The 26240-nt window shown below is 51.6% G+C and overlaps 9 protein-coding genes across 9 annotated transcripts; 3 read left to right on the top strand and 6 right to left on the bottom strand.

Annotated features, from left to right (window-relative positions):
• Nucleotides 1-734: 734 nt before the first annotated feature.
• Nucleotides 735-2985, bottom strand: CC1G_15462 (hypothetical protein; the record flags this gene model as incomplete). The annotated part of the gene is made up of 7 exons (XM_002910139.1): nt 735-1094; nt 1148-1283; nt 1339-1708; nt 1768-1872; nt 1925-2032; nt 2082-2587; nt 2639-2985. The coding sequence occupies 7 exons, from the start codon at nt 2983-2985 to the stop codon at nt 735-737; spliced, it is 1932 nt and encodes a 643-aa protein (XP_002910185.1).
• Nucleotides 2986-3591: 606 nt separating this feature from the next.
• Nucleotides 3592-5520, top strand: CC1G_07765 (hypothetical protein; the record flags this gene model as incomplete). Its single annotated transcript, XM_001835170.2, has 9 exons — nt 3592-3606; nt 3911-4121; nt 4177-4246; nt 4300-4365; nt 4417-4556; nt 4606-4771; nt 4827-4963; nt 5012-5078; nt 5157-5520. The coding sequence occupies 9 exons, from the start codon at nt 3592-3594 to the stop codon at nt 5518-5520; spliced, it is 1236 nt and encodes a 411-aa protein (XP_001835222.2).
• Nucleotides 5521-8985: 3465 nt separating this feature from the next.
• CC1G_07764 (amino-acid permease inda1) lies at nt 8986-11439 on the top strand. Its single transcript, XM_001835169.2, has 9 exons — nt 8986-9176; nt 9228-9340; nt 9401-9519; nt 9578-9806; nt 9860-10099; nt 10156-10605; nt 10665-10867; nt 10925-10988; nt 11045-11439. Exons 1-9 carry the CDS (start codon nt 9013-9015, stop codon nt 11248-11250), a joined length of 1788 nt encoding a protein of 595 aa, XP_001835221.1. The 5' UTR covers nt 8986-9012; the 3' UTR covers nt 11251-11439.
• A 778-nt stretch (nt 11440-12217) lies between these two features.
• CC1G_07762 (hypothetical protein) lies at nt 12218-13147 on the bottom strand (the record flags this gene model as incomplete). Its single annotated transcript, XM_001835167.2, has 3 exons — nt 12218-12561; nt 12947-13082; nt 13118-13147. The coding sequence occupies 3 exons, from the start codon at nt 13145-13147 to the stop codon at nt 12218-12220; spliced, it is 510 nt and encodes a 169-aa protein (XP_001835219.2).
• Nucleotides 13148-14581: 1434 nt separating this feature from the next.
• CC1G_07761 (hypothetical protein) lies at nt 14582-16197 on the top strand. The gene is made up of 4 exons (XM_001835166.2): nt 14582-14957; nt 15021-15272; nt 15643-15744; nt 15796-16197. The coding sequence occupies exons 1-4, from the start codon at nt 14679-14681 to the stop codon at nt 15799-15801; spliced, it is 639 nt and encodes a 212-aa protein (XP_001835218.1). The 5' UTR covers nt 14582-14678; the 3' UTR covers nt 15802-16197.
• Nucleotides 16198-17653: 1456 nt separating this feature from the next.
• Nucleotides 17654-19101, bottom strand: CC1G_07760 (peroxin19 Pex19p; the record flags this gene model as incomplete). Its single annotated transcript, XM_001835165.1, has 5 exons — nt 17654-17764; nt 17824-17991; nt 18046-18785; nt 18850-18923; nt 18977-19101. The coding sequence occupies 5 exons, from the start codon at nt 19099-19101 to the stop codon at nt 17654-17656; spliced, it is 1218 nt and encodes a 405-aa protein (XP_001835217.1).
• A 238-nt stretch (nt 19102-19339) lies between these two features.
• On the bottom strand, nt 19340-19634 carry CC1G_15461 (hypothetical protein; the record flags this gene model as incomplete). Its single annotated transcript, XM_002910138.1, has 3 exons — nt 19340-19356; nt 19427-19516; nt 19565-19634. 3 exons carry the CDS (start codon nt 19632-19634, stop codon nt 19340-19342), a joined length of 177 nt encoding a protein of 58 aa, XP_002910184.1.
• Nucleotides 19635-20880: 1246 nt separating this feature from the next.
• CC1G_07759 (hypothetical protein) lies at nt 20881-22987 on the bottom strand (the record flags this gene model as incomplete). Its single annotated transcript, XM_001835164.2, has 8 exons — nt 20881-20901; nt 20963-21090; nt 21147-21339; nt 21399-21480; nt 21547-21648; nt 21710-21896; nt 21957-22572; nt 22808-22987. 8 exons carry the CDS (start codon nt 22985-22987, stop codon nt 20881-20883), a joined length of 1509 nt encoding a protein of 502 aa, XP_001835216.2.
• An 810-nt stretch (nt 22988-23797) lies between these two features.
• CC1G_07758 (hypothetical protein) lies at nt 23798-26147 on the bottom strand (the record flags this gene model as incomplete). Its single annotated transcript, XM_001835163.1, has 9 exons — nt 23798-24100; nt 24155-24277; nt 24336-24738; nt 24797-25071; nt 25123-25261; nt 25318-25517; nt 25587-25710; nt 25767-25985; nt 26041-26147. The coding sequence occupies 9 exons, from the start codon at nt 26145-26147 to the stop codon at nt 23798-23800; spliced, it is 1893 nt and encodes a 630-aa protein (XP_001835215.1).
• Between the last annotated feature and the right edge of the window lie 93 nt (nt 26148-26240).

Genomic DNA, 26240 nt, shown 5'->3' with positions numbered 1-26240 from the left:
ATCCACCTCCTCGACCCTATCCAACGGCATCCCAAGCCTCCTACGCCGCCTAAACCTTGCCGAACGGCCGTGTTGCTGCTTCGAATACACCGGTGGAGGAGGAACTTCGCTCGGAGCAATCCAACCGGGATCCCTAATCCCAACCAGAACCTCTATTGCCAACCGGACCTCCCATTCCGACGCGTTCTCCCTAACATACAACCTCTTCGCCACCGGGAGTTTTGAGTTGAGAAACCTGACCACGTCCATGAGCTGCGACCGCGACATCCGCATCAAGTCTTCATGGCATTGGAAAGGGTAGCTGGTCAGGGTCGATATTACAACTGCACCAAAGGCGTCGTCTTCCTGCTGGATTGCAACACACGCGCGACTGGAAGGAGCCGGTGGGAGGGCCTGCAGAGCTGGTGGACTGTTTTCGTCCGTCCGGCGACGAAGTGAGGGTCGTTTCCTCTTTCGCAGTTTGTTGCGAGGTTTTTGGCGACTCTGGAAAAGTGATTTCAGGATGGCCTTGATGCTAGCTTGCGTGGCGACCGGGCTAGTCATTCGGAGCAGGAGCGAACAACGAGGAAGAAGAGGCACGGCAGGACTGTTGGGATGCGGACTGGTGGGCTGAAACCCCTCATCGGGCCACAGATAAAGGAGAAGAACAGCATTAGCGTTTGACCCTATCTTTGATACAACCGAATCGGAAAGTGTTAACCCAAACGGCGTCAACAATGAATGAAGAAACTCCATCAATGCCTCCTCTTGTACCTGCTGCTCCCACTTGCCACTTCTCTCTCGATGTCCATGAACTTCTGCCTGTGCATCTGTTCCGCTCGTTCGTTGATCTCTCCGACCTCCTGTGTATTCGGGAATCCGATGTTCCAGTAATCTGGAGGCGTCTTGGCTCGCTCCCAATTATGTCGATGACGAGAGATGCCTTTCTTGTGTGCGTCAATGTCCTTCTGTCGGCGGGTTGGCGTCTCGTGATCTTCTTCGTCCTCCTCGTCAGCCTTTCCAGCCCGGTGTTTGCAGCGCTTCGGTGTCGACGAAGGTGACGCCCACAACAGTCCCGGGGGGCGAGGAGGGAGGGGCCCGACAGCGTTATAGTACTGCACGATGCGATTAGCACGGGGGAAGGTGAAGTGGATGGAATGAAACCTACCTCTCGACAGCACTCGCAATCTCCAGCGTCCATTTGACGCCGTGCTTCTCGACCTCTGACGACTTCATCGTACTGGTGCCCGACGCCGTTGTTCTTGGCGGGATCAATGACGAATTTCGCATTGATCGTAGAGGAGCTAAATCCAGTTACAGTTAGCTCGACAGTCCACTCTATTCGGCGGATGAACTAACCTGGGACCTGGCTCTGAACGCCGAGGAGCATACCTCCCTTTCCCTTTGGTGGCGGAAGCGGAGGGAGCTGCGAGCTCCAGGCCTGGTTCAGAGTGACGAGGGGCACGTCTTGCCTTCTCACTAGGACCCTTGACATTCAACAGACGACTGACAGGTCCCTTCATAGGCTCAGTGCGAGGAAGGGGGCGAGAATTCTCGTCCCGTCTCCTGGGCGTCGCGGAGTCCATATCGTCAACGTCGTCAGTCCCATCGACCCGACGAATTTTTGACGGTCGTTCGGAAAAGGACAATGGCTCGAGGGGGCGGCGAGCGTTAGAGCCACTGGAGGAAGAAAGGGGTGTTGACTTCGCGGCTGCAAACGGCGATCCAACTGTAGAACCCACGCGTCAGTGGTTACCACTATGATGAAGTTGAGGGAAAAGCGATTACATTGGGAATCTTCCGTATCCGAGGAAGCCATACTGTCCTTGCACGGGCTGGATGGATGGATCGAGGCCCTTGCCCCCGACAAGTCCGCGATTTGCTGGGTTAGTGCTGAGGAAACAGTTCAGAAAACAACGACATGGGCAGTTGAGGAAATACTCACATATAGATTCCTCTTCCGTGTCTGAGGAGTAGGAAACGTGTTGAGGTAGCCGAGGAAGCTTAAAGGTGCCACTACGCCTGAGCGGGGGCTGACTATTTGGGAAAGGAGCTGCAGAACTTGGTTAACGCGTGTCGAATGGGATTTGGGAAACTCTTACGCTGGGGATCAGGTTCTGTGTCAGAAGAAACAGCTGGATCGTCCGAGTCCTTCAAGAAGATCGTAGGCGAGGCTGAAGGTGGATCATGCTCGCTCCGAGAGAGCTGGTCCAGTCGCGACGGCCGCTGAACAGAAGGAACGGCGGTGGTTGAAGAGGAAGTCATTGGAAGACCTTTGGAAGGGGGACGAGGAGTTTTGACGTGTGCCTCGAAGGCTTCCTCGTAGTCTTTGGTAAATCGTTCAAAATCTGGAATTGTTTCCTTCATCTTCTCGCTTCTGCGAGCAAAATGCTCTGTATCCCGTCGGATCTTCTCTGTGCTGGAAATGCCTTTCTCGTTTCTGTACCTGCGATGCCTCGTATCCTCTGAAGCAGACCAGCGAGCAAACGTTTTCCATTTGGCATAGTCTCGCTTGTAAAACTCTCCGGCTCTCTGATATTTGTCCTCTAGAGCTCTGAGCTTCTCCGTGAGGCTCCCGTTCTGGAGCTTCAGAAACTCGTTCTCGGAACTAAAAGCCTATCAATGACCACTAAATGAGTAAGATGAGTGGAAAACTCACCTGAGTTCACTACATCTTCCTTCAAGCTCTTCTAAATGACCCCTGAGATCCCTCAACTCCTTCTCTTGAGACTGAACGCGTTCCAAAGTGCCTTTAAATGAGGTCGGGTTATCTACCAAGTCTAACGCTTCCTGAGCTTCAAATGCGTTCTCAAAGCCTAGAGAATGCACAAGACGGTTCGAGCGTTGCACAACGTCGAACATTTGCTTTCGAACGTCGTCGTTGGACCGCCTAATATTGTCGATTTTGCGTTCCAAAGCGCTGATTTCCTTTTGATGACGCTCCTCGATTCGCTTGTCACGCTCCTTCATTTTGGCGCTGGAGAATGCGCCATTGTCTGTGTTCATCGCGTCGTCGTTGTTGTTGCTGTTGTCGCCGTCGTCGTAGTCGTCGCCGCCGCCGCTGTTGGCTGGAGATGGTAGCCGGAAGCAGACCGTCGCGTCCGCGCACGCCGCCCACTGGCCGCCCAGCGCGGTGCTGCACGGTCACGTGACCCGGGAGGCTATTCCGAGTCGGGCACAAGCCCCTAATTTCCAAGTTCAGACTCAATCCGGGTCCTCCTCGACTCGAAGAAGATTGCGGAGGAGAGCGCTGAGAGGTGGAGCATCTGGCTCATAAATCTGGATAGAAATGTATAGCTTCTCGCTCCGGCGGGAAAATTTAGATCTCTTCCTAAGAAAATGAGGAACTATGGGCGGGGGAAACATGTTGTACTAGAATAAAACGATTAGTGCTTGATCTAAACCATGGCACCAGAGTAGCTTAAGTGTCCAAGAATTTAAGGGATGATGTATCTCTACCAGTTCCTTTGGCCCTTATGCTTAATTTCTGATAAGTAACGCCTCTGGCGAAGTCACTGGGTACCCACGATTGTCATCCTTGGCATCTCACCGTCTATGACATGAATAGAAATGCCGGGTTATGGTTGTATTAAGTGGGATTATTTAAAAACAATGCCCTTGAAAGTAGTACGTCTTATTCTGGCCTGAGGGAACCCTTAGCATCCACTGGAGTATGTGTAAAGTTGAGCAGTGGACCTTTCCGACTTTTCTCAGCTGGAACTTGGACTTCACCTCTAAGAGGGCCTAGATAAGAGCTTCTGAGAGCAAGTGAGGGGCTACCTTACTCCGTCCTCCCACTACACTAATATCGTTTATTGCTCGATGGTGAGAGAGCGCCCGATTCCGAGATGGAAATGGGTGGGAATCCATTATGTTATCCGCGTCTTGGCACCAGCCTTGAGCGTCGCCCCCACCGGCCTCCCACATCTAGCACTCTAATGCCACCGGCCTGGCGGCACTGAGGCCAGTGGACTCTGCCAGTGACAGCCCACCGCTTCCTCCTTCTCTCCAGCCATTCGTTCAACCTATACTCAAAACGCCCATTTGTTCTTCTTCCTGGGGAGCAACAGGAGGAATGACAACGGCAGTTGATGGTTCATCAATACGCCTAGATGCTCTCTTCACACGAAATGCCTCTTCACGTACGTCAAAAAGAATCTCTCGTATTGACTTGTTTTACCTATGCTTTCTCTCCAGTGGCTGCGCTTGTCCAAGTGATATGTGAATACCTCCTCAACTTGGAAGATGAAATTCGCTACATCTGGAGGTCCGTCTGAGCCAGGGATTAGGAACCGCTGCCACTGTTGACCTCTTAGGTAGATGGCCACTGAATCGGGTTAGGGCGATCTACTTTGTTGCGAGGTATCTGGGATTATTTGGCCTTCTGTGAGTGACCAAAACATCACCTTATATCCGTTTCGTTCAACTATCGTTCAGCGCGAATGTTATTCTGTTATTCTACGGCCCGTTGGCGACTATTCCGAACGATGCAAACGATTGTCGCACCTGGTTCGCTGTGTACAGTGCCGTCTCGTGTCTTGTTCTATTCTCTGTCGACGCAATCGCGATGCTTCGAGGTTTGTGGCCACCTTGGTGCTATAATCCTTTGACTCTGACCTCCCGCAGTTTATGCCCTCTACAACCAAAGCCCCAAAGTCGGCGCCTTGTTCTCCTCTCTCCTGCTCACCGAAGCCACGCTCGTCACCACTTGTTCTTCTACAACTCTCAAGATTGTACCATTTAGCCCGATATGCGACGTCGAGAAGACCCCGTATCAAGTAATTTATTTCGCGTGTGTCTCTCCCAAGTCGCTGCACTCCTCGTCTCTCACATTGGAATCTCTCTAGATGTGGTGTCGTCGTCACTCAGCTCGCCCTCATGCTCTTTACATTTCACAAGCGCAAGGTTATGGCCGGCCAGCTGCACATTCCTATCCTGAAGCTGGTCTTTCGCGAGGGCGCTTGGATATCATCCCTGACTTGTTGTACGTACTCTTTATCTCGGAGTGAATGGCTGATGATAGTCAATGAAGGTATATTCTTCTTCACTGTTCCATACTCCCTGATAACCGGAACGGCCAAACCACATCTAGTCCTAATGTACGTTCCGTTGCCGATCCCTTCAACTGCTTCCCGCGGCAGAACTGATCGACACCATGAACCCTATCTATCTGACAGATGGCCGACTACACTTCTGTCAAACGTGGCTTCCCGGGTGATCCTCAGTCTACATCGCCTCCCAGCTGCTGGACGCTCTCTCAGAAATCCAGACGGGGCGCCAAGCGCTCAGGGAACAGATACAGATATCCAATTTACGAGCTACTTCATGAACGAGTCTACTGACTTTCATGTTGGAGCGTCGGATTACTACCCAGACGCATTTTTCACTACCCGCTCGCTCGCGAACACTGCATCTTTATCATCACTCTCGCTTGGCCGCCCGTCATCGAGCTCGTCCACCATCTCATCTCTGGCCAGTGGATTGCTACTACGCAAGGACACTCGTTTGGATGCCATTCCTAGCTCACCGGATACCCGTTGACCCCTCGCCGCCTCCATATGACAATGTACACTACTCGCACCGCTACTTTCAGGGATCGATCATGATGGATTGTTGCTAGACATTGGACGATTTTGCGGCTGAACAGCGGTGAGGCTCGCAGCCAAGTGTTTGTGTTCGTCGCTGGACGGCGATAAACAGCCCTCGAACCCATAGATGGGGATTCACCGGAAGCTTCGAGTAATCGACCCAAGGAGAATGACCCCAATCTTGATCTCTTGATCCGTGATACTCATCTAATACTCCCCCATTGATGTCTATCCTAGAGCCTCAGCAATACTTAAGTGTAGCAGAATGGATGCCAGCCCTATACAGGTCATTTAAGACTCCACCGGCTCACGTCACTCATACTGCTGTGACACAAGGAATTGAAGCACTATATACATATCGCCAGACTGTGCTTTCAACTTCTAGCGTATTGGCGGTATTATCGGAAGTGCCTGTCTCTTCCTCGCAGAACAGGAGGGAACGCCACGGTGCTGTTATTCAACAGCTTGGCAAGTCTCGCCCTTTCGACGTGTTGATAGAACAAATAAATAGCACAGATCACCCAAAGGCCGAAGCAAGAAATATTAGCAGTGACCCACATGAACGTCTTTGGGCGGTACTTGGGCTCGACAGGGCTCGACACATTCAGCTAACACCTGCCAGTCCTTTCCAATGCCCGAGCCTATCCCATTCAAATCGATCCACCTTCCCAAACCGGAGCGTACAGGGAAGCTTCTGCCGCCGGGTTCGACAGAAGTTGTCCAGTGGTCTCTAGACTTCCAGGGGTAACGAAGAGGGCTTCTTCTCTTCGATAACTTCGGGATCAGCACAGTCAACTGTTCATTTCTCTTCCATCGGACTTCGACGCTTTTGGGCTACGCCTGTACTCGCGGACCCGATAATCATTGTGAGTGGTGAACCTCGAGGTTCGCGGTTCCTTGTGAAGCGCCCGTTCCTTTTCTCCATCACCGTGATACCCACTGAGCTTGACACCACCAGCGGCATGTGTTTTGTTACGAGACGGTTGCATTCGCCCTTCGCCTTTCGAGTATGTACCTTGACCATTTCCTTTCCTATTCGAATTTACAGCTCGACCTGGCGACCCACTCGAGAACTCCGTAGGTCGAACGCCTCCAGCTCTTCCAAGCAGCTGTAATATCACCATTTCAGCGCCAATGCCGGTTAAATCTCTCCGTCCACCATCATCCACTAGGGTTCTCCGGTCGTGGATTCCAGCAACCCAGACCTTATCTCCACGATACACAAAAAAAAATCACGACTTCACAAAATCCAGATGGTCACCTTGTTATCTTTATTGTTATCGTGAACTGACCATACGCTCGTGTTCCTAGGGTCGCGATGCTCAAGATATGCAATGATACGTGCCGACGGACAGCATGACCAGCGTACGACACGGGTGCATCCGTCCACATGTGTTTCATCTTCAGTGAACCTTGTGTAGCGTTCTTCTTTCATCTTGGTGACCGGGGCTGAGACCCTGCAGGACTTGGGATTCGCACAAATCCGGACCCATTTGAGCTTGCCGACATCTCGACATACGGGCTCGATGATGCCATCAATTTACCCCGCTTTTCATCTCGATCGAGCGCCTAAGTAGATACGTATGTTGGAGAGAGGGCACGAGGCTCCAGGACAGCAAGAGGTGTAGCGCTTCTTTTGAGCTAGTACTATTCTAGTTGTCCTCGAGGATGATTAGGGTGGAACAATCGTCATGTCAGGAACAGGCAGGACCAGAGTATTCGGCTTCGGGCTGTAAAGTGTACCTTTCCTACCCCAAACCTCCCCTCTTCGAAGTCACCTTGACGAGGATAAAGAACGTGATGCTTTGAATTGACATTGACAGGGAATTTGGGGGACGTTGTCAACACCTTCTTGTGCCTGGACTCCACCGGGTAGGTCGAAGTAGAATGGAGCTTCGCATAGCATTTGGACATACATAGTCCTTATTGCGCCTAGTTCCGGGCAGGACTCTAGGCGAAGGGATCGGACAGGACCCCTGTACACTTCACCTGGGATAAAGAAGGAATACTAGTGAATCCGTTGTGTTTGTGTACGTACCCAGTCATCATTTGGGCACCCAGTTGATTCTGAGAGTCGACATGAACGCGTTCTACAAGAAGTGTCGAGGCTGCTCATGAACGACTTCGTGCCATCCAGGCCGGCAGGCCCGCCCAGGCCAATGGTCTTCACCACAATTAAATTGGGTGCTTCCGCGGTCACTTGAGAGACGAGACATGCAGGAAGCGCCGAAAACAGATATTCGTACTGGTCCCGTGTCAACTGCATCAGATACTTATCAGCATCCGCGAACCCACTCCGGTTCTCCGGAATCTTGACAGTTCACTTCTCTCCCCCTTCGACGAGCCATTCGACGATGTCGAACGTTCATCAATGGCCTACGATGTCGAGGAGTCATCGGAGGGCCACTCAGAAACATATTTGGTGCATTTCTCTCGGCCGAGGTGCTCCAAAACGCGCCTATTTATATTGGAAGGATCAACCAGTGCTCGAACCCGCAGCGGCTGTAACATGTGAAGCTGGAGTTTAACCGCCGTCGACATATCCCGTTTAGGAAGGCTATCGACATTTCAGCACATGGAAAAGTGGCGCCAAGACCGGGGATCCACGAGTCGTCCGAGCCATGCCAAGGTCAATACGGCAGTTGCAGTCATTCCCTACTCAAGTTTTGTTCCAATTTAACTCCTTGTATCGCTTCGAATAGCGCTGGGGATAATCATGTGGGATGGCTGGAAGAATTGGGCCAATTGGAATGGCCAGAATGTGAAGAAAGAGCAGTGAATTCGGTGTACGGCGGCAGTGCATTGAATTCAGGCGTCGGGAGAACGGAAGGCGGCTCGGGTGATTTGGTGGTTACACCCCAGTCCACCGAATTGAAAATCTTCAAGCTCTATGTCGGGGCCGGGTTGAAATCAGCGCTTTCTTCAGACATGAAGCGATGGAACTGTCAAAGAATCGAGGTGTCGCGAACAAATCCGAAGAAGCCGTTAGGAATGCTGGAGGACATTGCTCAGTTCTGTCAGGGTAATTCTCTGTTGTCGCGGGTGCGTCTGCCACATGGCTGACGCTCATGAATTGCGATAGCCTGACTGCTTCACAAGCTGTGGAGATCATCGTCAATGGGCGCCACTGTCGGCGCAACTCGTGCATGGTCACGGCGGTTTCCACTGGTCCGAAAACGATCGAGATTGGGTAGGTCCATTAGAAGCCCCGCACTAACGCACCGCCATTTGGCATCACCTTTGATCCCGCGCGGTGAGATCCTAAAAGAGATCTCTTGCAACCCCAATCTCCATCGAAATCCCTTCTCTTATCGTTCGCATGGCTCCTCCAGTACCAATATGGATTGTCCGATTTAAGAAAAATGGACATTCAGTTAAATAGTAGCGGCTCGAGAAGGGCGGTTCCCCCCAGATCCTTCTTCTCCACCCGCCCCCTTCCCAGGCAATGGATCCCAAGTACGAGAAGGACAGCAAGGAGGTCGAATCCTCCAGCGTGTCCTCGCAACCGCAGGCACGCCGCGTCGAGTTCTACGACCCCTCCAAGGAGTCCAAATGGACGCGAATTGGTCTCACTCTCGAGAGTTTCAAGCGTGCTCCCGGCACCACTGGGTACGGTGTCCCCCAACCCTGTCTCTTCACCATGTACTGACCCACAACCAGTGGCCAGGTCGTTAACGGCGCCAACAATGTTGAGGACCTCGAGAAGATCATGGCTGACGCCCCAATGCTTCAGCAGAAGATGAAGCCCCGTCACTTGCAGATGATTGCTGTCGGTGAGTAGCAATGTCCGTGGCCTTATGCGCTCCACTGATACATTGCCTTGCCCCGACCAGGTGGAAGTATCGGTACAGGTCTCTTCGTCGGCTCCGGTGCCGCCCTCTACGACGGTGGTCCAGCTGCCCTCCTCATTTGCTGGCTTCTCATTGGTATCATGTTGATTAACGTTACTCAGGTATGACATCGTCTTCTTACAACAGTAACCTCAGGCTAATGCCATGCAACCTTCGTAGGCTCTCGGTGAAATGGCAATTCTATATCCCGTTTCTGGTGGTTTCTATACTTTGGCTATTCGTTTTTTGGACCCCTCCTTCGCTTTCGCCATGGGCTGGAACTACGTCTTCCAATGGGCAGTCGTGTTACCTTTAGAAATTACAGTCGCTGCAAGAACGATTCAATATTGGCCAGAAACACTTAAAGTTCCTCTGGCTGTTTGGATCACTATCTTCTGGGCTGTCATCGGTGAGTGAGAGGTTTCACCATCACCATGGCTCCATTCTGACGATGTTGGCCAGTCATCTTCGCTGTGTTCGGAACCATTGGTTTCGCCGAGGAAGAGTTCTGGTCGTCTTGCCTCAAGCTTTTGGTCGTCGTCGTGTTCGTCATTATCGGTATTGTCTGCATCTGCGGCGGTGGACCGAGTGATGGAGAATACTCGAGCTATGTTGGAGGCAAGCACTGGAGCGACCCAGGAGGATTCGCCAACGGCTTCAAGGGCGTTTGCGCTGTTTTCGTCACTGCTGCCTTCTCGTTCGGTACGTCTTCCTTCTGTTGCCAGCCTCGCCAGTCTTACTGAATTCTGTCCAATCAGCTGGTACCGAGCTCGTCGGTCTCGCTGCCTCCGAGACCCCTAACCCCCGCAAGACCATGCCCACCGCTGTCAAGGGTACCTTCTGGCGTATCACCGTTATCTACATCACCTCCTTGACCATTATTGGTCTCCTCATCCCCTACAACGAGGAGCGACTCGTCACTGGTGAAGGTGCCGCGGCTTCTCCTTTCGTCATCGCTCTCGACAACGCCAAAATCCCGGGATTCAACCATCTCGTCAACGTCACCATTTGCATCTCCGTCCTTTCTATCGGTTTGTCCTGCGTCTACGCTGGATCCCGTACCCTCACTGCCCTCGCCGAAACTGGATACGCCCCGAAGATCTTCACCTACGTTGACAAGTCTTCCCGACCACTCTGGTCCCTCATCGCCATCCTCGTCTGGGCTCCTTTGGCCTACATCAACGTTCGAGATGTGGGTGACGCAGTGTGTAAGTTCTATTCACCCATCCAGATACGAAGTAAACCCGACATTGACACATACCTATAGTCAGGTGGTTGCTTGCCCTCTCCGGTCTCTCGACCCTCTTCACCTGGATGGCGATCTGCTTGTGCCATATTCGATTCCGAAGGGCTTGGAAGGTCCAAGGCCACTCTACCGACGAGCTTCCCTACAGAGCCCTGGGTGGTGTCTATGGCTCGTGGTTCGGTGTGATTCTCGTCATCCTCGTCCTCATCGCCCAATTCTATGTTGTACGTGTGCCTCATGTCAGTACTTGGCAGCTCGTGGATACTCATGCTTCCTTTCAGGCGCTGTTCCCACTCAATTACGACCCAGACCGAACACCAGGCGATGTCGCAGAAGGCTTCTTCGGTACGTCCAGGTCCCCACATGGTCCCATCAAACCCTAACGTCTCTTCCTTTCACAGCCTCTTACCTCGCTCTCCCCGTCATGATCATGTTCTACATCATCGGATATGCATGGAAACGCACTCTCCCTCAACGGGCACACGAAATCAATCTCGACTCTGGACGAAAATCGTGGTTGACCGCAGAAGAAATGAACGCCTGGCGCGCAGAACGAAGAGCTGCACCACTCCACATTCGTATCTTCCGTGCTCTCTTCACACATTAATGGCTTACTTTATTGTTCGTCATGTGTATTCTTTCACACCTACCGGTTGTTTTTTCTGTTGTCATGTCATACCCTCGACATGTTGTATCTTTAGCATATATATCCCCACCAGCCTTGTAGACTTTCTTCATAAAGTCGCGCTCTATCGTAATAGATGCTTGCTGTGTAATTGTATACTTTCTACCCCAATCGACTGCATTTATTCTCAACCCTGATTCGAGGAGGCGAGACATGTCATACCACGTTAAATTTAGGTTTATTGAATGCAGACCCGCGCCAGGGCAGTTACCTGAGGTCGACAAAGGGCATCGCGCCCTTCCCGCTGTGGGACGACATGTACCAGCCCCATTCCGTGACTAGGCACTGGCGTCATGAACACGCGAGATATGGAGACAGCCTCTAAAACGCAGGATCGATGGGGATAGGTAACTGAAATGGACTTCACCTTGCGCTTAGCGGTCGTGTGGGGTGCTCCGTATCGTGCATCAAAGATCCAAACTCCCATCGAATTCATCATCGGTTCCATCTACATATCTTACTGCACCCTTGATTATGACATTCAAGGTTGGCAGGGTTGTGAAGGGGAAGCCCCATTCACCAGTCGTATCCCTCCGATTTCACCCTGCTTACTCCCTGGGCCTGAAATCTCGATGGCCGAACAACAATGTCAGTGGGGTTCTTTACATTTCTGAGGCCGCCACCCCCATCGTTCTCCACGCGCCATTCCAACAAGCGGTCAATTCTGACGGAGAACGAGCACAGCCGACGCCCAGAGTTAATCATGTGTATTCGTTCCATACGTTGCGGCTTGTCATTTTAGGGTGGGGTGGTGGCCACTACTAGTGCACTGGTGACTGGGCGACGAGGTCGCCGTGGAAGGGGTGACACAGGTGACACGGCCACGGAGGTGTAGGCGTTGTGCACCATATGGTCGATCTGTCCGTGTACGTACTGTACACCCTCCAAACTATGGAAGCCCCGAAGTTCCACACCAAGTCCTAAACCCAATCACGACCTCTCGTCCACTTTGACTTTCTGAGGGAATCTGGTCGAGTCTGGGTGGTGTGTGTGCGATGGAGGTTTTAGAGACGAGTGATGTTGTGTACTCGAGGTATAGCTTCTCGACGTTCTTCAATGCAGATAAAGGCTTTCGAGCTCTTAGAAACAGCGCACACGAGTCAACCTGTGTATCATGTTGGCCGTAGAGGGTGATATTGCAACGTCGAAGCGAGGCATTTTCTCCGAGAAGCATGGGGTGCAGGAGACTATGGATAGAGGGGTGGTTCACACCGTTATCCTCTTTCAATTCGACTACAAGATACGAGGTAGTATTTATCTCGCAGTTGGAGTTCAAATGTCTGCCAATGATAGTTGGTACCTTCAAATTCGACCGCGATGATCAAACAAGAAGCAAGAGATAGTCACATAACTCTCTCGAAATAAGTCTGAACGAGGTACTGAATTGTTACAAGTACTCTGGTACCATGCGGTTCAGAAGCTGCTTGTGCCTTGAGAAAACAAAGCTCGTAAAGGTGGGCTTCTTTAAGTTCTTTTGACTTGCTTCGCGCCCTTCCTTTGATTTTTCCATGGTTGCTCCGTTTAGACGGCTAGGATTTGGAAGGGTTGGGTCTGTTTCGCTGAGTTACCCCCTCCGATATGCAAGGGCTCGTCGCTACAATTGTTGGGCATCGCAGACCAGGTCGATAGGAGAACCCAAGGGTTTGAATAGTGGTCTGGCGCTTCGATCGCTCCGATGGAGTAAATTTAAAGGACAGTGCTTGAAATATATATGAACATTTCTGTCCACGGCCGGAACACGAAATCCAGGTATCCTGAAATGAGAAAGTGAGGTGAACAAGTGACTTACCGAGAAGTGGTGACGGAAACCGCTTGACATCGAAGTGTTGATTTTAGAGCATCGGTGATTGGAGGGACCGACAACGTACTAATCTTACTATGCGCGCCCACATTCCTCTTTCTTATGGCTTCCGTACCGTGACGAAAAGACTTGTAACGGTTGAATGATTTTGACGTAGGATTCTTATGTTTGTTCGGGATACTTTGCGTCATTTGGATTTCATGGTCGGGACACGCGAATAAGAATCCTTGGATTCAAACAAGTCATGTCCGCTTGGAGAGGGATTTTGATATTAATAGCTCAAGGGCTAAAGATTAGCAGGGACCTTCAGGTACTTGCCCTTCGCTCTTATTTGCGAAGACGGTTGGTTTAGAAGCGTCGAGGACAGGCGTACCTGGATTGGAGCGAACAAAGGCTGTCCGGTAAATGTGAAGTCGCCGGAAGAGACCGTTGCGCCAATGTTGGTGGAGAAACCTCATCGTTCCTGTGCACTATTCAGTACGAAGGGAACATATCCATGTGGCGCGAGACTAAGTAGTCTCGGGGAGGGAACTGAACCTCTCTAACTCAGCGAGCGTGTCTGCGGTCAGAAGAGACAGATGCGCATATGACGATTACGATCTTATCAATTTGGCGAAAAACGTGTACTAAGCGCCCAAGATTTAGTAGCTCTCGGTAGGTTTCTGAAGACTAAATGGTCTAGAATTTCTCCCAGAAGGCTGTCCGAGAGGTACCTTGCGCGACTATTAGAGGCATAGAGGAAGGTAAAACTCCCATTTGCCTGGCGTTGGAAGCTTCCTTGACGGTCAAGTCTCTCTCAGAGTGGTGCATGTTGGGGACCTAGGTGAGGACTCCTTATGCTTCAATCGAACACGACCTGAGTCCGTTTTCACCTTCTCCAGTGCAGTTTACAACGGATTGTGTCGTTCGCGACTCCTAGTTTTGTCCGAGTCCTGTGGTGGCTCGGAAGAGGAGGATGAACAAGTATGCTTCAATCCAAAGGGTGACTCCTCCGTCAAATGTTCTCTTTCGGTATATCCTCTTATTAGGTTCCGGAGGTCGGTCATCTTTTGGTACGATTCGCCCCTGTAGGCTATAAAGACGCTTTCAACCCTAGTCGACGGGATAGAGTAAACAGGGGCAGGGATTACATCCGGAAAACAACAAGACAAACTGCGAAAGGGTTGATGGCAAATCCCTGATCCACTGATCCTCAATAGTCTCCACAAATCCTTCAGGTATCGTATTTTCCTCGACAAACAGGGCCTAGAAAACGACTTTCCGTTGGATTTCCGAGAAACGTTTGTGCCTCTGACGACAGAAAGCCGAAAACATATGAAATTGATGGGGGGCGATTGATGGGGACGTGACCGACACGGTGCACGTGAGGGTACAGATAGGCGCACGTGGAGTACTATCCACGTGCCTGAGAACATCGCGGCGGGGTTCAGGAATCCAAATCAACAAACCAGCGACAGTTGGCTCTGAACGCGTTCTTTTCTTCTCCTCACCAGGTCTTCACCGACTTTCCTGGATCTCACCTCGTTCCACAGAGTCCAACAACGCTAAAATGCCCCGAAAAGCAGCAGCGGCGACGACCGACGGCGAGGCCCCAGCGCCGCGACGCTCAAGCAGAATCAAGGAGCAACCCAAGCCTGAACCCGTCGTGAAGAAGGCGCCAGCGAAACCAAAAACCAAGAAACCCGCCGCTGAAAAGGAGAAGACGAAAGAAAAAGACGAAACGTCTACTGAAAAAGAAGAAAAACCGAAATCGGCTGCTGGGAAGAAGAGGAAAGCGCCTGAAGAGACCAACGGCGACGAGGCTGAGCCTCCCGCTAAGAAGGTATCAGTCTGTTTTTCTGTTTAAATTATTGAAAAGGTTGCTTAAACCATGTTTCTCTTCGTGATTTAGGCCAAACCCGCGTCCAAGGCGGCTAAACCTGCTTCGTCTGCGAGCAAACCCGCTTCCAAGGCGAAACCCGCCTCTAAAGCTGCAGCGAAGCCTGCTTCCAAGGCTGCTGCTGCTACTAAACCTGCGTCAAAGGCTTCTGCAAAGCCTGCGTCCAAGGCGTCTGCCAAACCGGCTTCTACGGCCAAACCCGCGTCGAGAGCTGGCTCTGCTAAGCCCGCTTCACGCGCTGGTTCCAAGAAACCCGCTTCCAAGGTATGTTCTGCCTCTCTCTGGATGGCCATGCGCTCTGGGCGGCTCGCGTTACCGATTTTGCATGTCCAGAACCTCTCTTCCTTGGGGGGACAGCCTTGCTTCAACGACCTGTGCTTTTGGGGGCACTGCTTCCTCGCATCGGTGACTGTTTGTCCCAAGCGCTGTGTTGGGACTTCCTGCGATCGTTAATTCCGGGCGGTCTGAACCGAATCCGTCGCCCAGGTCCAATTTCGCTTGAGGGGATCCTTCTCAATTTCCTTGGGGGATGGCCACCCTGTGCTCTGGGACCCTTTCGTCTAATATTGGGGACTTTGCCAACACTTTCTCCCGGGCGCTCCCAACCGAATCTAACCTCTCATCTCGCTTACAGGTCGCTGGACAAGAGCCGGCCGCTGCTGCCAAGGTCGACGAGACCATCGCAGAGGAACCCGAGGCAGAGGCTGCTGCCGCTGCCACCGAAGACGGCGACAAGGTGGGTCCCATCGATCAACGGACTTGCGCACGTTGTAACAGCATCTCCTAGGCCTAAACACTCCAACGCTGTTTGCGTCGTGTCCACACCATCCCCCTTGCGATCCCCCTCTCCATCCGCTGGACTCGACGCTCCCAGAAGCCCAATCTGAATGTACAATCTACGCTTTGATTTCTCTTCCGCTAACTCTTGGTTCCCGTGTCCCGTCCTACGATTCCCCTTCACCACCTCATGTAGCCTATCCTTATCCTTTCTCACCCTTCAGACCTTCTATCCATCGTCCACTTGGTTGCTGTTGTGATGTTACCCGCGCGCAACGGTCGCCATCGTTCGTCGCTCTCTCTTCACCCGCTATCCCTCGCTGTCGCTTGGACATCGTTTTCCGTACACCCTGCCCTTTCTAGTCTAGGTTCCTATCTTTATGGTCTTGGTTTCCCAGTTCTCACTTATCACTTTCCCAACCTTTCCTACCTACCCCTTGGATTTCACTTGGTTTCTATCTTTATGGTTTTGGTGCTACCCTGTGTTGTAAAGATTGTTTTCTAGTTGTTTTCCGAGCTTTCCAGATTCCTCTTTCCTCTTCCTTTCTTCCTTTCTTTATTTTCCTGGTCTGCGTTGTTTGTTCGCTTGGACTCGTCCTCGTCTTCTTTCCGCTGGTAGTAATTCGTTATCGCTTTTGTTGTATGTATGTACGTAGTAAAGCGCTAGCTGTATATCCCCGAAATTTTATGTATCTTTATGCCCTCCTCGGGAGGATGATCAGTTTTTCCCTCTTCCTCGAGTTGGGAACTCGAAGTAGGTGCATGCATGGGAAGCACCCCTCTGAGTTACCCGGTACCAAGAGGCGGACAGCGGAGATCATGGGTGGGGACTGATACGCAGACACGGGGGTTCGAACCTCGTAATAGGCCACGTTTTGGAAGCATCGTGACCTAGCGTAATCCGCCACCTCAAGCACTATTCTGTGGTTGATCGTTGCTCTGTTCGACGTTCAATGCCAACACGCCTTTTCGCTGCTGGAGATTGATCGACCCACGTGATGAGGTAGGCCCCTCTCCCGCTCGTACCTCTCCGGCTATGTGATTGGTGAAGCGATCGCCGCCAATTTCTCTTTGTAGGGTTCCTGCTGTGCGGGGACAGGCTAGGGAGAGCATGAGGAAGGCTAGGCCACGGATCTCGATCATGCTTCAAGCTGGCCGAAAGCTCCATGGTATCAGGAGGCGGATGGCGTGGGTGATGGTGTCGGAGATGCGAGTGTTCGAACCTGGCCGGTCACTTCGTTTTATCAATACACCCTTGTCAACGAGTAAGAATGGATGCTGCACGAGATACCTCTGCGTCCCACTGGCCTATGTGTCATTCCTGCCGAAGATCGCTCGATGTAGGTGAAAGAACTTACGTGCTCCCGCTCGTATCTCTCCAGCATCAGGAAACCTGGCTTTTCATAGTCACAATGTCTGGGTCTGGCTCCGAAGGTGTTGGCGACCGTTCACGACGTTGCACGGGATTGGCGTTTGACGAAACAGCAGATGATGGATGATTGAGCGCCTGGCCAGTGGACTGGGTAGATGGATCAGATTAGTGGTAGGCGCATCACGGTGACCAATCTATTTACAAAGTCTCTTGAAGCATGGTGCCCGAAGCCGAGTCGGTCGACACACAGGATGTCATTTCCCGTTCACAGGTAAAGAGCCTACCATTGACGTACGCAAGGCGTCGTTCCCCAGCCGCCCCTTTGCCTTTGACCCCGTCGTCAATCCCAGTAAAACCCAATATAAATAATTAGATGCGTCGAAATGTACAGTGTTGTATCGTTGGTTATGCGATATCTGCGATGCGCGCCCCTTCAGAGTGCTCAGACTTGTAGAGGACCGACGAGATGCTGGTGGTAAGTCGTGTCGGTTACGGACTATGCGATGGTGCATTCAGGGTTATTTGGGTCCAGTCCTGGGAGGTTGCCGTCGAAGCCTTCAGGGAGGTCGCCCATCAACTCGGTCGGTGGTGATCCATGGGATTGCATCTGTTCAAAGGGGTTTTGTTAGATCGTGTAAAGGCAGAATGAGGTGCGGGGGAACGCACCTCGGACATGAGATCAATAACGGCTTTGTTAGAGGCTGGGTCTGAGTCGTTGTATGTTGGCTTCTCGAACAGGTCGATGATTTGCGTTACGATGGCATGCTGCTTCTCGTAGCGAGACCGGTCCTCATCCGAGAGTGGTTTTGGAGGGTTGGCAAGGTATCCAGGGAACTATCCATGTGTGAAGTTCAGTCAAATGCGAGGATGAAAGACGACAGAACGCACGCTATCCCGGAGCTCCTTCAGAGGTTCATACAGAATCTCCTTGCTCATCAACTGGGACATCATCGACTCGAGGAACCCAGCGAGTTCCGACTCGTTTTCGCCATCCTGGAGACCAAGGTCACTCAAGCCCTTGAGCAAATCCTCCATCGTTTGTGGACCTCCATCCGCCCCGGACGGGGCCTGCCCACTCGCTTCCCGCGCCTTGTCCTCCGACTCCTTCAGCTTGTCCATGGCCTGCCGAATCCTCTCCTGGAAACCCTCCACGACCTTCGACTCCCCAGACGGCCCTCCCGCAGCACCGGACGTGGATTTGTCCCCTAGGATCTCACCCAGAGACGGAAGGAGCTCCTCTCCTGCCTTGCCGTTCATGCCCTCGACAAGCATAGCTTCCCAGGCGGCTTTCAGAGCCTTGGTTGTCTCGTCGTCCTCCCCCAAAGGATTCGCACCGCTCCCACTAGCTCCAGCAGAAGACGAGGATGCTGCGGACGGCTCGCCGCCGCTGATTTCGCGCATGAGGTCCTCCATACCCTTTGCCAATTCACGAGCAAACGCAGACGAAAGCTCGTCCTCATCTACCTCTGCTGTTGGGTCCAGAGACGGTGCAGCCCCAGGAATCGAAGCTGGTTTGGCATCGACACGGGTGTTCGTGCGCGGTCTCCCCGACGTTGCGGTAAACTCGCTCGTCGCTGCGGTTGGCGGTGGTGCAGATGGCGCTTTCTCTGCGAATTCATCTAGGACGTCTATTGTTTTTATTTCAGACTGTTAGTTCTGAACTGATTCTGGACGGTGTTGTGGGGAACATACCATCAAGATCGTCGAGATCGTCCTCGGGGTCTGCGATCTTCTCAAGCTTGGGTTTAGTCGATTCTGACATTTTACTTCAAGACCATAATATAAGACTTTGGAATACATTGACTAGTTCAGAACGTACCTAGAAGTCAAGTTGGAGGGTTGGTCGTCGTCGTCGTCGTCGTCGTTGTCGAGATTAAGGAGGTCGCGGTCGATTGGACCGGGTATTTCACGTGCCTGGAATGATGATGAATGTGACCGGGCCATCGAATTGCCCATTCATCCGACTTTGCCTTCAACCGCCACCATCTTGGACGGCGGCGGCAGCAACCACGGCGACGACGAGCGGCATTGGAGTTTAGGATACCCACAGCGACAGGGGAAACGGTTCCGAGGGGCTACAGAATGTGCCATGGCCACCTAGATCGAACTCGGACTGTCGATCGAAATAACCTGGGCAACGACAAAATGGTGGCTGGTCTGGTTGAATTGGACTTAAATTCATTCATCGGTTTCTGGCATCTGCGTATCTTTGTGGTTCAAATTTTATTTGTATTGGACCTTTGGAATGGAGAAGGACTGTGTGACTTACCCCTGGACTCGCAAATCTGGGCAGCGTTTCCAACTCTTCTGGGTTCAAATGTATACCTTCCAGGAACGAGGCTAGTACAGTATACAGATCCTAAGAGACATCTTCGCAGGCCCGTTCATCAGCGATCGTCTTGCCCACCTGGCACCCCCGACCGAGGACCGGCCTTTTGAGTTTTCCTCTCCGCCCCCGCCATACGAATGTTCTGCATGGTGCGACCGTACTCACCTATTCATCAAGCATCTTCTACCTTGAATTAATCACAAACGTATCGGGCTACCTGATCAAACAATATAATCCCTCAGAAGCCTTCAGAACGATCAAACCGCCCCCCTTTTCTCAAGCCTCCCCTCGCATTGACACATTCACACAAGCGCTTGAACAGAAGCGTACAGTTGGCGCCCACGAGCAAAGCGGCTGTCCTGTTTTCCGAGTCGCGTTTTCTCACCGAAATCTCCTTGTGGAATTAACCTTGCGCATTCTGTTGCCTTTTATTGCAGTCTCGGAGGCTTCTGGAAAGCAGGGGAAATCAATCAGAACAGGGTCATCTCGTTAGCTGCTTATGAGAAGGTGTGTCGGGATTTTGGATGCTGGAAGACCGCATCAGACCCTGACGCTCAAGTGATTTATGCATTTTCTGGTCCACGTCGTGAGAAGTAAGAGAACAAGTGGCAGAACGAAAAGGCGAACGAACAAACACTCGGACGACGTCTATCGATGCAGCACGCACAACACAGCAATAGTGTATTCAATACTACTTTCCTCAGCTGTTCCAACCGTACAACAGCGTATACAACAAAAAAAGCCTTGCTTGCAAAACCAGCAAGAAAGCGTTTACATACTACAGGAAAGCGTGATATGTATGCGGAAGACCGCGAAAGAGTCCAGCCCTGCGTCTAGTACTTAGTGAACAACAAGCAGCGACGGACTTCGAGAGTTTACAGGCGAACCAAGCGCGTAAGGGGGGTGGGTGTCAAGTGACAGAGAGAGAGAGAGAGAGAGAGAGAGGAGAGAGGTGGCCCAGCCGCGAGGGTAAGTAAGTAGTACTACCACTAGTAGCGTGTAGGGTGCGGCGAAGGGGAAAGGCCTGTTAACAGGCCACATCGGGTCGTCGTCGTCTAAAGTATGAATGAATAGTCCGTATTATGGCTCCATCCATAATCTGATTAAAACCATCCAACCAAGTGTCCGAAAGGAAATCGAGAATTAACAAAAAAAAAAAAAAAAAACAGGCCCAAGAAAGTCAAAAGGCGAGGAATTGTACGAGTCCGAAAAAAAGCAGAGGCAGAAAGGAAGAAAGACTGAGGGTGGCAGAAAGCCTTGTGTTGACAAAAGGAATGGAAGTGAGTCCGTCGCGTGCGATGAGTCCGTTGAGAAAAAGTGAGTGCGTGAAGAGTCGGAGTCGAGAGATGAGAAACAAAGAGAGAGATTTAGAGGAGAACGCTATACGAGTAAATTTACTCGTCGAGTTCGAGTTCCTAGGCGCAAAGTTGAGTATAAACAAGCTCAGTGGAAAAAACCAGGAATAAGGGGACATACGATCTCATACGCACGAGGGTTCCTGCGGAGGAAGCCCCAGGTATCAGAGACGAGGTGGAACAAATCATCATCAGGGTTGTAGAAGCACTTGGACTCTTGACGTGCTCCGCCAGTGTTAACCCACTTGGCTGTAAAGAGGCCAATCATCAGTAACCTACTGGAAGGACAAGACGATTGGACGCACATTCGAACTTCCTGTTGTTCCTGGAGTAATACCAGACCTGGGATTCAGAGTTGGCAGCCCAGGATGAGAAGGCGTTTCCGACGTTCCTGGGGCCTTCGTGGATGTTGGTCTTCCTAGTTCCAGTCAAGACAGCAGAGTTGCCAGAGCCGAGGTTGTTTCCGCTCCATCCGAGGAAGGGGAAGTCTCTCTTGTCCTAAAGTAAGTAGTTCGTTGGATTAGAACTTGAAAATGCGGATTAAAGTGTCCACGTACGTGAATCTTCATGTCGAAAGGAGTGACAGAGTTCTCAAAATCGACCTCAAGAGCCTTGTTCTTGTCCTTGCAGAGACCGAAGCTAAAGATAATAACGCGATTAGGAATTCGAACGACAGTGGAAGTCACCCCAATTTAGATAACTCACCCTCGCTTGTTCTTCTTGCTCCAGTCCTTACCGACATAACCGATAGTTCCTCCGCCCTTCTTGACACACTTGATGCGAACCTTCTTCTTGTCGTCGCAATCACTGAGAAAATATAAAGTGTAAGTGACAAAAATGTGTATATGGACGGACGGAATACACGTACGGCTTGTCGGGCTTGGTCGCGGATGGCTTAGGGGGGCTGGGGTCTTTGGGTTTGCCACCCTTGTCCTTATCCTTGCCCTTGTCGTGGTCCTTGCCCTTGTCCCAAGGATTGCCCGGCTTCTGAGGTGGCTGTCCCCAGCCCCATCCGGGCTGAGGCTGGCCCCATCCACCGTGTCCCCAAGTACGACCTAAAGAATCAAAAAAGCGTCAGGGCGAGTCTCGGAGGATGGCTGACACAGGGGGCATACGTTCAAGCCCGGCAGGCGCCTTAGGGGGAAGCCCGGCAGCCATGCGAGCAGCGTTGGTCTTGAGGGTCACGGTGGGTTCGTGTCGGCGGTTGAGGTGTGGGTTGGCAGCGAGCGAAACTTGGGCAAGAGCCAAGAGGAGGACGGCAAAGATGCCTTTAGTGTAGACCATCATCGTTACGCGATGCAGATAAATGAGTGGCGGGGTGAAAAGAGGGGACTCGAGAGTCAGTCTTTCGTCGGGGACGAACTCGACGGGAGAGGGGGTGGAGGGGGAGAGAGAGGGGATGGGGGAGACTGAATAATCGTTCGGAGGGAATACAAGTATTTGAACATCTTGGTCAAGGCACCACCACCCGCGATACGGCAGAGCCAGTTCCTTTGAAATTTCTCGCGGTGCTAATTGTGCCCCATCAAAGTTTTTGTTGCCGTGTCCATATGATCTTTTCGAGGTCTGATGAGAAAAGTTCTGGCCCGTTGAACCGTTGACGGATTGTGTTGCTGGAGCAACTTCCGTTCGGACGGGTCGGAAGTCGGTGCTTTGAATGTATTGTAACGAGTTGAAAAATTCGAGGATCGCGCTCTCTTTGCCCGGTGCAGAAGGCTGGTTGGTGAATGGCTAAACCCACAACAGCACAAGCGCCGTCCAAAACAAGAAAACAATCCTTTTTTGTTCGCCGCCGTCGGGGGCGTCTTCCACGTGGAAAGTGCCAAGCCTCGATTGATGATTCGATGGGCTACTTCCGGAAGTCGCGCGACGAGAGCATCAGGAGCAGCGATGATTCATGAACGATGGTCCTTTCTAAAACTCTCTCGCTTTCGCCACAGTCATCCGACATCGAGTCCGAACGTACACAAGTTAAGGGTGTGGATACCCAGGGAATAGCACCTCGCCGGAACTGGAGATAGCGACAGTCCCATCGCAATATAAATTCGTCCGGGTAATCATGGATGACGTCCATCAAGCGGGCACTGGGCCGTGCTAGGTCTTCAGTCCCACGAAGAGGAGGCCGGCGAGGGTAGAATGGGTGCATGGAGCCAACCTCCACTACTACATAGATGATTGCAGCGTCGGCTCACATGACCATTAACTAATCTCAGAACCCCTTCCCCTTTCCGACAAACTGTTCGGGCGCTTAAGGCCATCGTAGCAACTGCGTATCACACGGCGAACAAAGTGCTGTCGAATTAAATTTGATGTGACGCTGTCCACCAGGTTGGAGCTAGGTTGGCACTAGGTTGGACATCTGTAGAAAAGTCAATCGATGACCTCTAAGGGAGATGACTCACCTATCGCGATCGTTGAGCCCAGATGGCGACAGAAATGGCCTAGCACTGAGTTGGAGGTCAGCGAGTGGTCGGTCTGGGTACAAAGTGACGTACCGGTGCCGGGTGGTCTGGTGTTCCTCTCCAGGTTACGACGGGTCTCCGTTGCTCCTTGGGAGTGCGCAAGATCCCCGCAGGGTTCGCCAGATCTCCATCGCTCTGTACAGGTGGCTCCGTTCTCCTCAGGCTTCCACAGAGATCCTCAGTTCCAGGAGGAGTACACAGGGAGTAGTCAGGCAGCAGACATCATCCATTAGAGTAAGAGACCGTAAAGTACACGCACACGAACATCTTGAATACGACTGCAAATGGAAAGCAATAGAGACAGAACGTTCAAAGCAGGGAAACACGAGAGTGAAAGCAGCTAATAGCAAAGCAAGGGTAGTGTGAAAGTCTGGGGAAGCAAAGCGCGAAGACGGAGATCTGATACTGGGAGGAAAATAATTCTAGCAGGAAGTCAGGTACATTCGATGCTTAAGCTGATAACCACTTACCTGATGCATGCGATTGTCAATGGACTACTTCTTCTTCGCCTTTACTGGCTTCTTCGCCTTTTCTGCCTTCTTCTTCTTCCTCTTTGGCGCATCCTCCTCCTCGAGCTCCTCTTCCTCATCGTCACCCCCATCTTCCACCACGTCGGTCGCTTTTCTCTTCAACCGAGACCGAGATTGACGCGAAGCATTCACCGAATCGTCGACTGGCTGTTGCTTCTGCCTGGCTGAGCGAGACCTGGAGGGGACAGGTTGCTCGTCGTCTTCGTCGTCACTGTTTAGGTGCTGTGCTGCCGAGCGTGAATTGCTTTTCTTTTTCGGAACTGCGACCTGAATTGATACCAATCAGTAGCAAGAAAGACGGCAAGGGAATTGTAACGCTACCTCGGGTTCATCTTCGGGAAGAAAATCGAGTTCTGAAAGCGGACTGTCAGACCGACCATTTTCCCTGCCCCCAAACACCGCGAGAAGTAAGTCATCGTCATCATCGCAAGCGGTTTCATTGTCCTTTCAGATGGTGAGTCTTGAAGCTTGAAAGCAAGAGTTTAACGACAGATATACACACCTTTCCATCATTAGTACGTCGTCGTCGTGCGAATTGGGCACCGGCTGCATCCTCTTCTTCGTCCTCGGGGAATAGACTCTCCTCCAGGTCGGCGTCATTCTTCTGTTGATCGTCGTTTCGTGGACTCGGTGCTGGTGGTGTGGGTTGCTCTCGAGAAGGAATCGGTGATGTGGCTGCGCGTGGAGACTGCGTAGGGGGCGGATTGGTTTGCCGAGGAGGCTCGCTGACACGTTGCTGAGACGCTGGAGGTGGTGGAGGTGTCGGAGGTGGCGGCGGGTGAGCTTCAGCCTCATCCGCTTGGGCTTGCTCCAACAGCAATGCAACAGGGTCAATTTCCCGTTGCTGGATTGCTCGATTGTTGCCACGACTACCATTCTTGACCTTGTGCAGTCCAGGAACCTGGCTGGATACGCCAGGATACCGAATCAGTCAGAAAAAAGGGTGTACGAATTACTACGCACGTCTGGTACCATTCCAATGTCTCCTTTGCCCACGGGATGTCAAGTGAAAGGACTGCAATAATGTTCTCGTAAAAAAGACGTAGTGAGAACTGGTTGTCGAGTTCGCTCCAACTACTGAGGGATGAGAGATGAAGGTAACACTGAGTGGCGGCGTAGGCGATATGCTGAGTTTCGACTCTGTCAACCTTGTGAAGTTGGGCCTTGCTCGACTTTGCATTCTTGTCGGGGTCGGTCTGGAACGCGGTCGAAGGGCCGGTAAGGATATGATTTAGAGTCTTGTAGATGTCAGCAATAATAGACAGAATGACGAAGAGAGTACAACGCACCCGGACAATCAAATGCCCACGGAAGAGACCAGAAAATGTTCGCTTACGATCGTACTTGGTACCTTCGGGATAACAAAAACGTGGCCATATCTCTTCAGTGATTGTGATTTTACCCTCCTTAAATTTATTGCGGAATCTCCTGCATAATCTTGTCAGAGACCACCGTAGAAGTTGTAGAAAGAAGGAGCGACGCACGCGGGATTTTTTTGCCATTCATCAAAGAGTTCAAGCGGGACCAAAAGGCCCCCAGTCACGTCATGGTTGTAGCCACGCATCGCCTTCGAGCTTCCTTTCACAATCGGTGGGTTCACATGATCGATGTTGGGGTCAAGAGGGATATAGGCAATGATATCAGACTTCAGACTCTTGCTATCGTCGTTCCTGCCACTGTTTGCCTGGTCTCGGCATCTAGAATGTGAATGTCTCAGCAGTGGCAAGAATTTCAAGAAGTCTGATTCACGCACCTCGTCAAGGAAGAACTCGAGCAAGTCGGGGTCATCAGCATGAATGGCCTTCAACGTCTTCGGAAACTTGGGTAGCATCGTCAGAAATTCTGTACATGCAACTTCCGATTGCTTCTTGCGTTCCCTATATGTCGATTAGAATTTAGAGCTTGATCTTTCTGACCAATCGGTAGAACTTACTTTTCTGCTCGCTGAAGCCGCTTCACGACCGCTGGATCAATGCTATTGACACCGTTCTCGAGAGGCTGTGATTCCTCCGAGATCTCCTGTGATTCCTGAGGAGCGGCCGTAAGCTCGAGACCCAATCGAGCATATATGGGCTCATGGAACTCGAAAAAAAGATGCACGCCAATCTTAATCCATCTCGCCTTTTTCATATAAAGGCTCAGAATCTTCTCACTATAAGATATAAGCAAAGGAAACACGCGAAAGAAAGGAAGAAAACACTACACACTGTGGAATAACCTTTTTCCTCTGCTTTTTGGCCTTCAGCGCCTTTACAAGGCCCTTTATATGTTGCTTGAACTTGTCTTTTCCATTCTCATTGTCAGCGCTAGGCATCGCGGGCTACGGAAATCTTGGGAGACGATAACGGCAATGTGGGTGCAGCAGAAAAAGAGTTTGATGGCGACGCGACATGTGTCGCGTCCAAAC

Source organism: Coprinopsis cinerea, assembly GCF_000182895.1.
Source record: "Coprinopsis cinerea okayama7#130 chromosome 12 map unlocalized cont3.12, whole genome shotgun sequence".
Classification (NCBI taxonomy): Eukaryota; Fungi; Basidiomycota; class Agaricomycetes; order Agaricales; family Psathyrellaceae; genus Coprinopsis; species Coprinopsis cinerea.
The sequence above is the reverse complement of the archived record's forward strand: the minus strand, read 5'-3'. Positions and strand labels throughout refer to the sequence as shown.

Excerpts from the sequence above, each read along its gene's own strand:
- CC1G_07764 (XM_001835169.2), top strand. The coding sequence starts at position 9,013 with ATGGATCCCAAGTACGAGAAGGACAGCAAGGAGGTCGAATCCTCCAGC. Across the intron at positions 9,341-9,400 it reads CTTGCAGATGATTGCTGTCG|GTGGAAGTATCGGTACAGGT; the intron begins GTGAGTAGCAAT and ends TGCCCCGACCAG. Across the intron at positions 9,807-9,859 it reads TATCTTCTGGGCTGTCATCG|TCATCTTCGCTGTGTTCGGA; the intron begins GTGAGTGAGAGG and ends GATGTTGGCCAG.
- CC1G_07761 (XM_001835166.2), top strand. The coding sequence starts at position 14,679 with ATGCCCCGAAAAGCAGCAGCGGCGACGACCGACGGCGAGGCCCCAGCG. Across the intron at positions 14,958-15,020 it reads CTCCCGCTAAGAAGGTATCA|GCCAAACCCGCGTCCAAGGC; the intron begins GTCTGTTTTTCT and ends TTCGTGATTTAG. Across the intron at positions 15,273-15,642 it reads CCAAGAAACCCGCTTCCAAG|GTCGCTGGACAAGAGCCGGC; the intron begins GTATGTTCTGCC and ends TCTCGCTTACAG.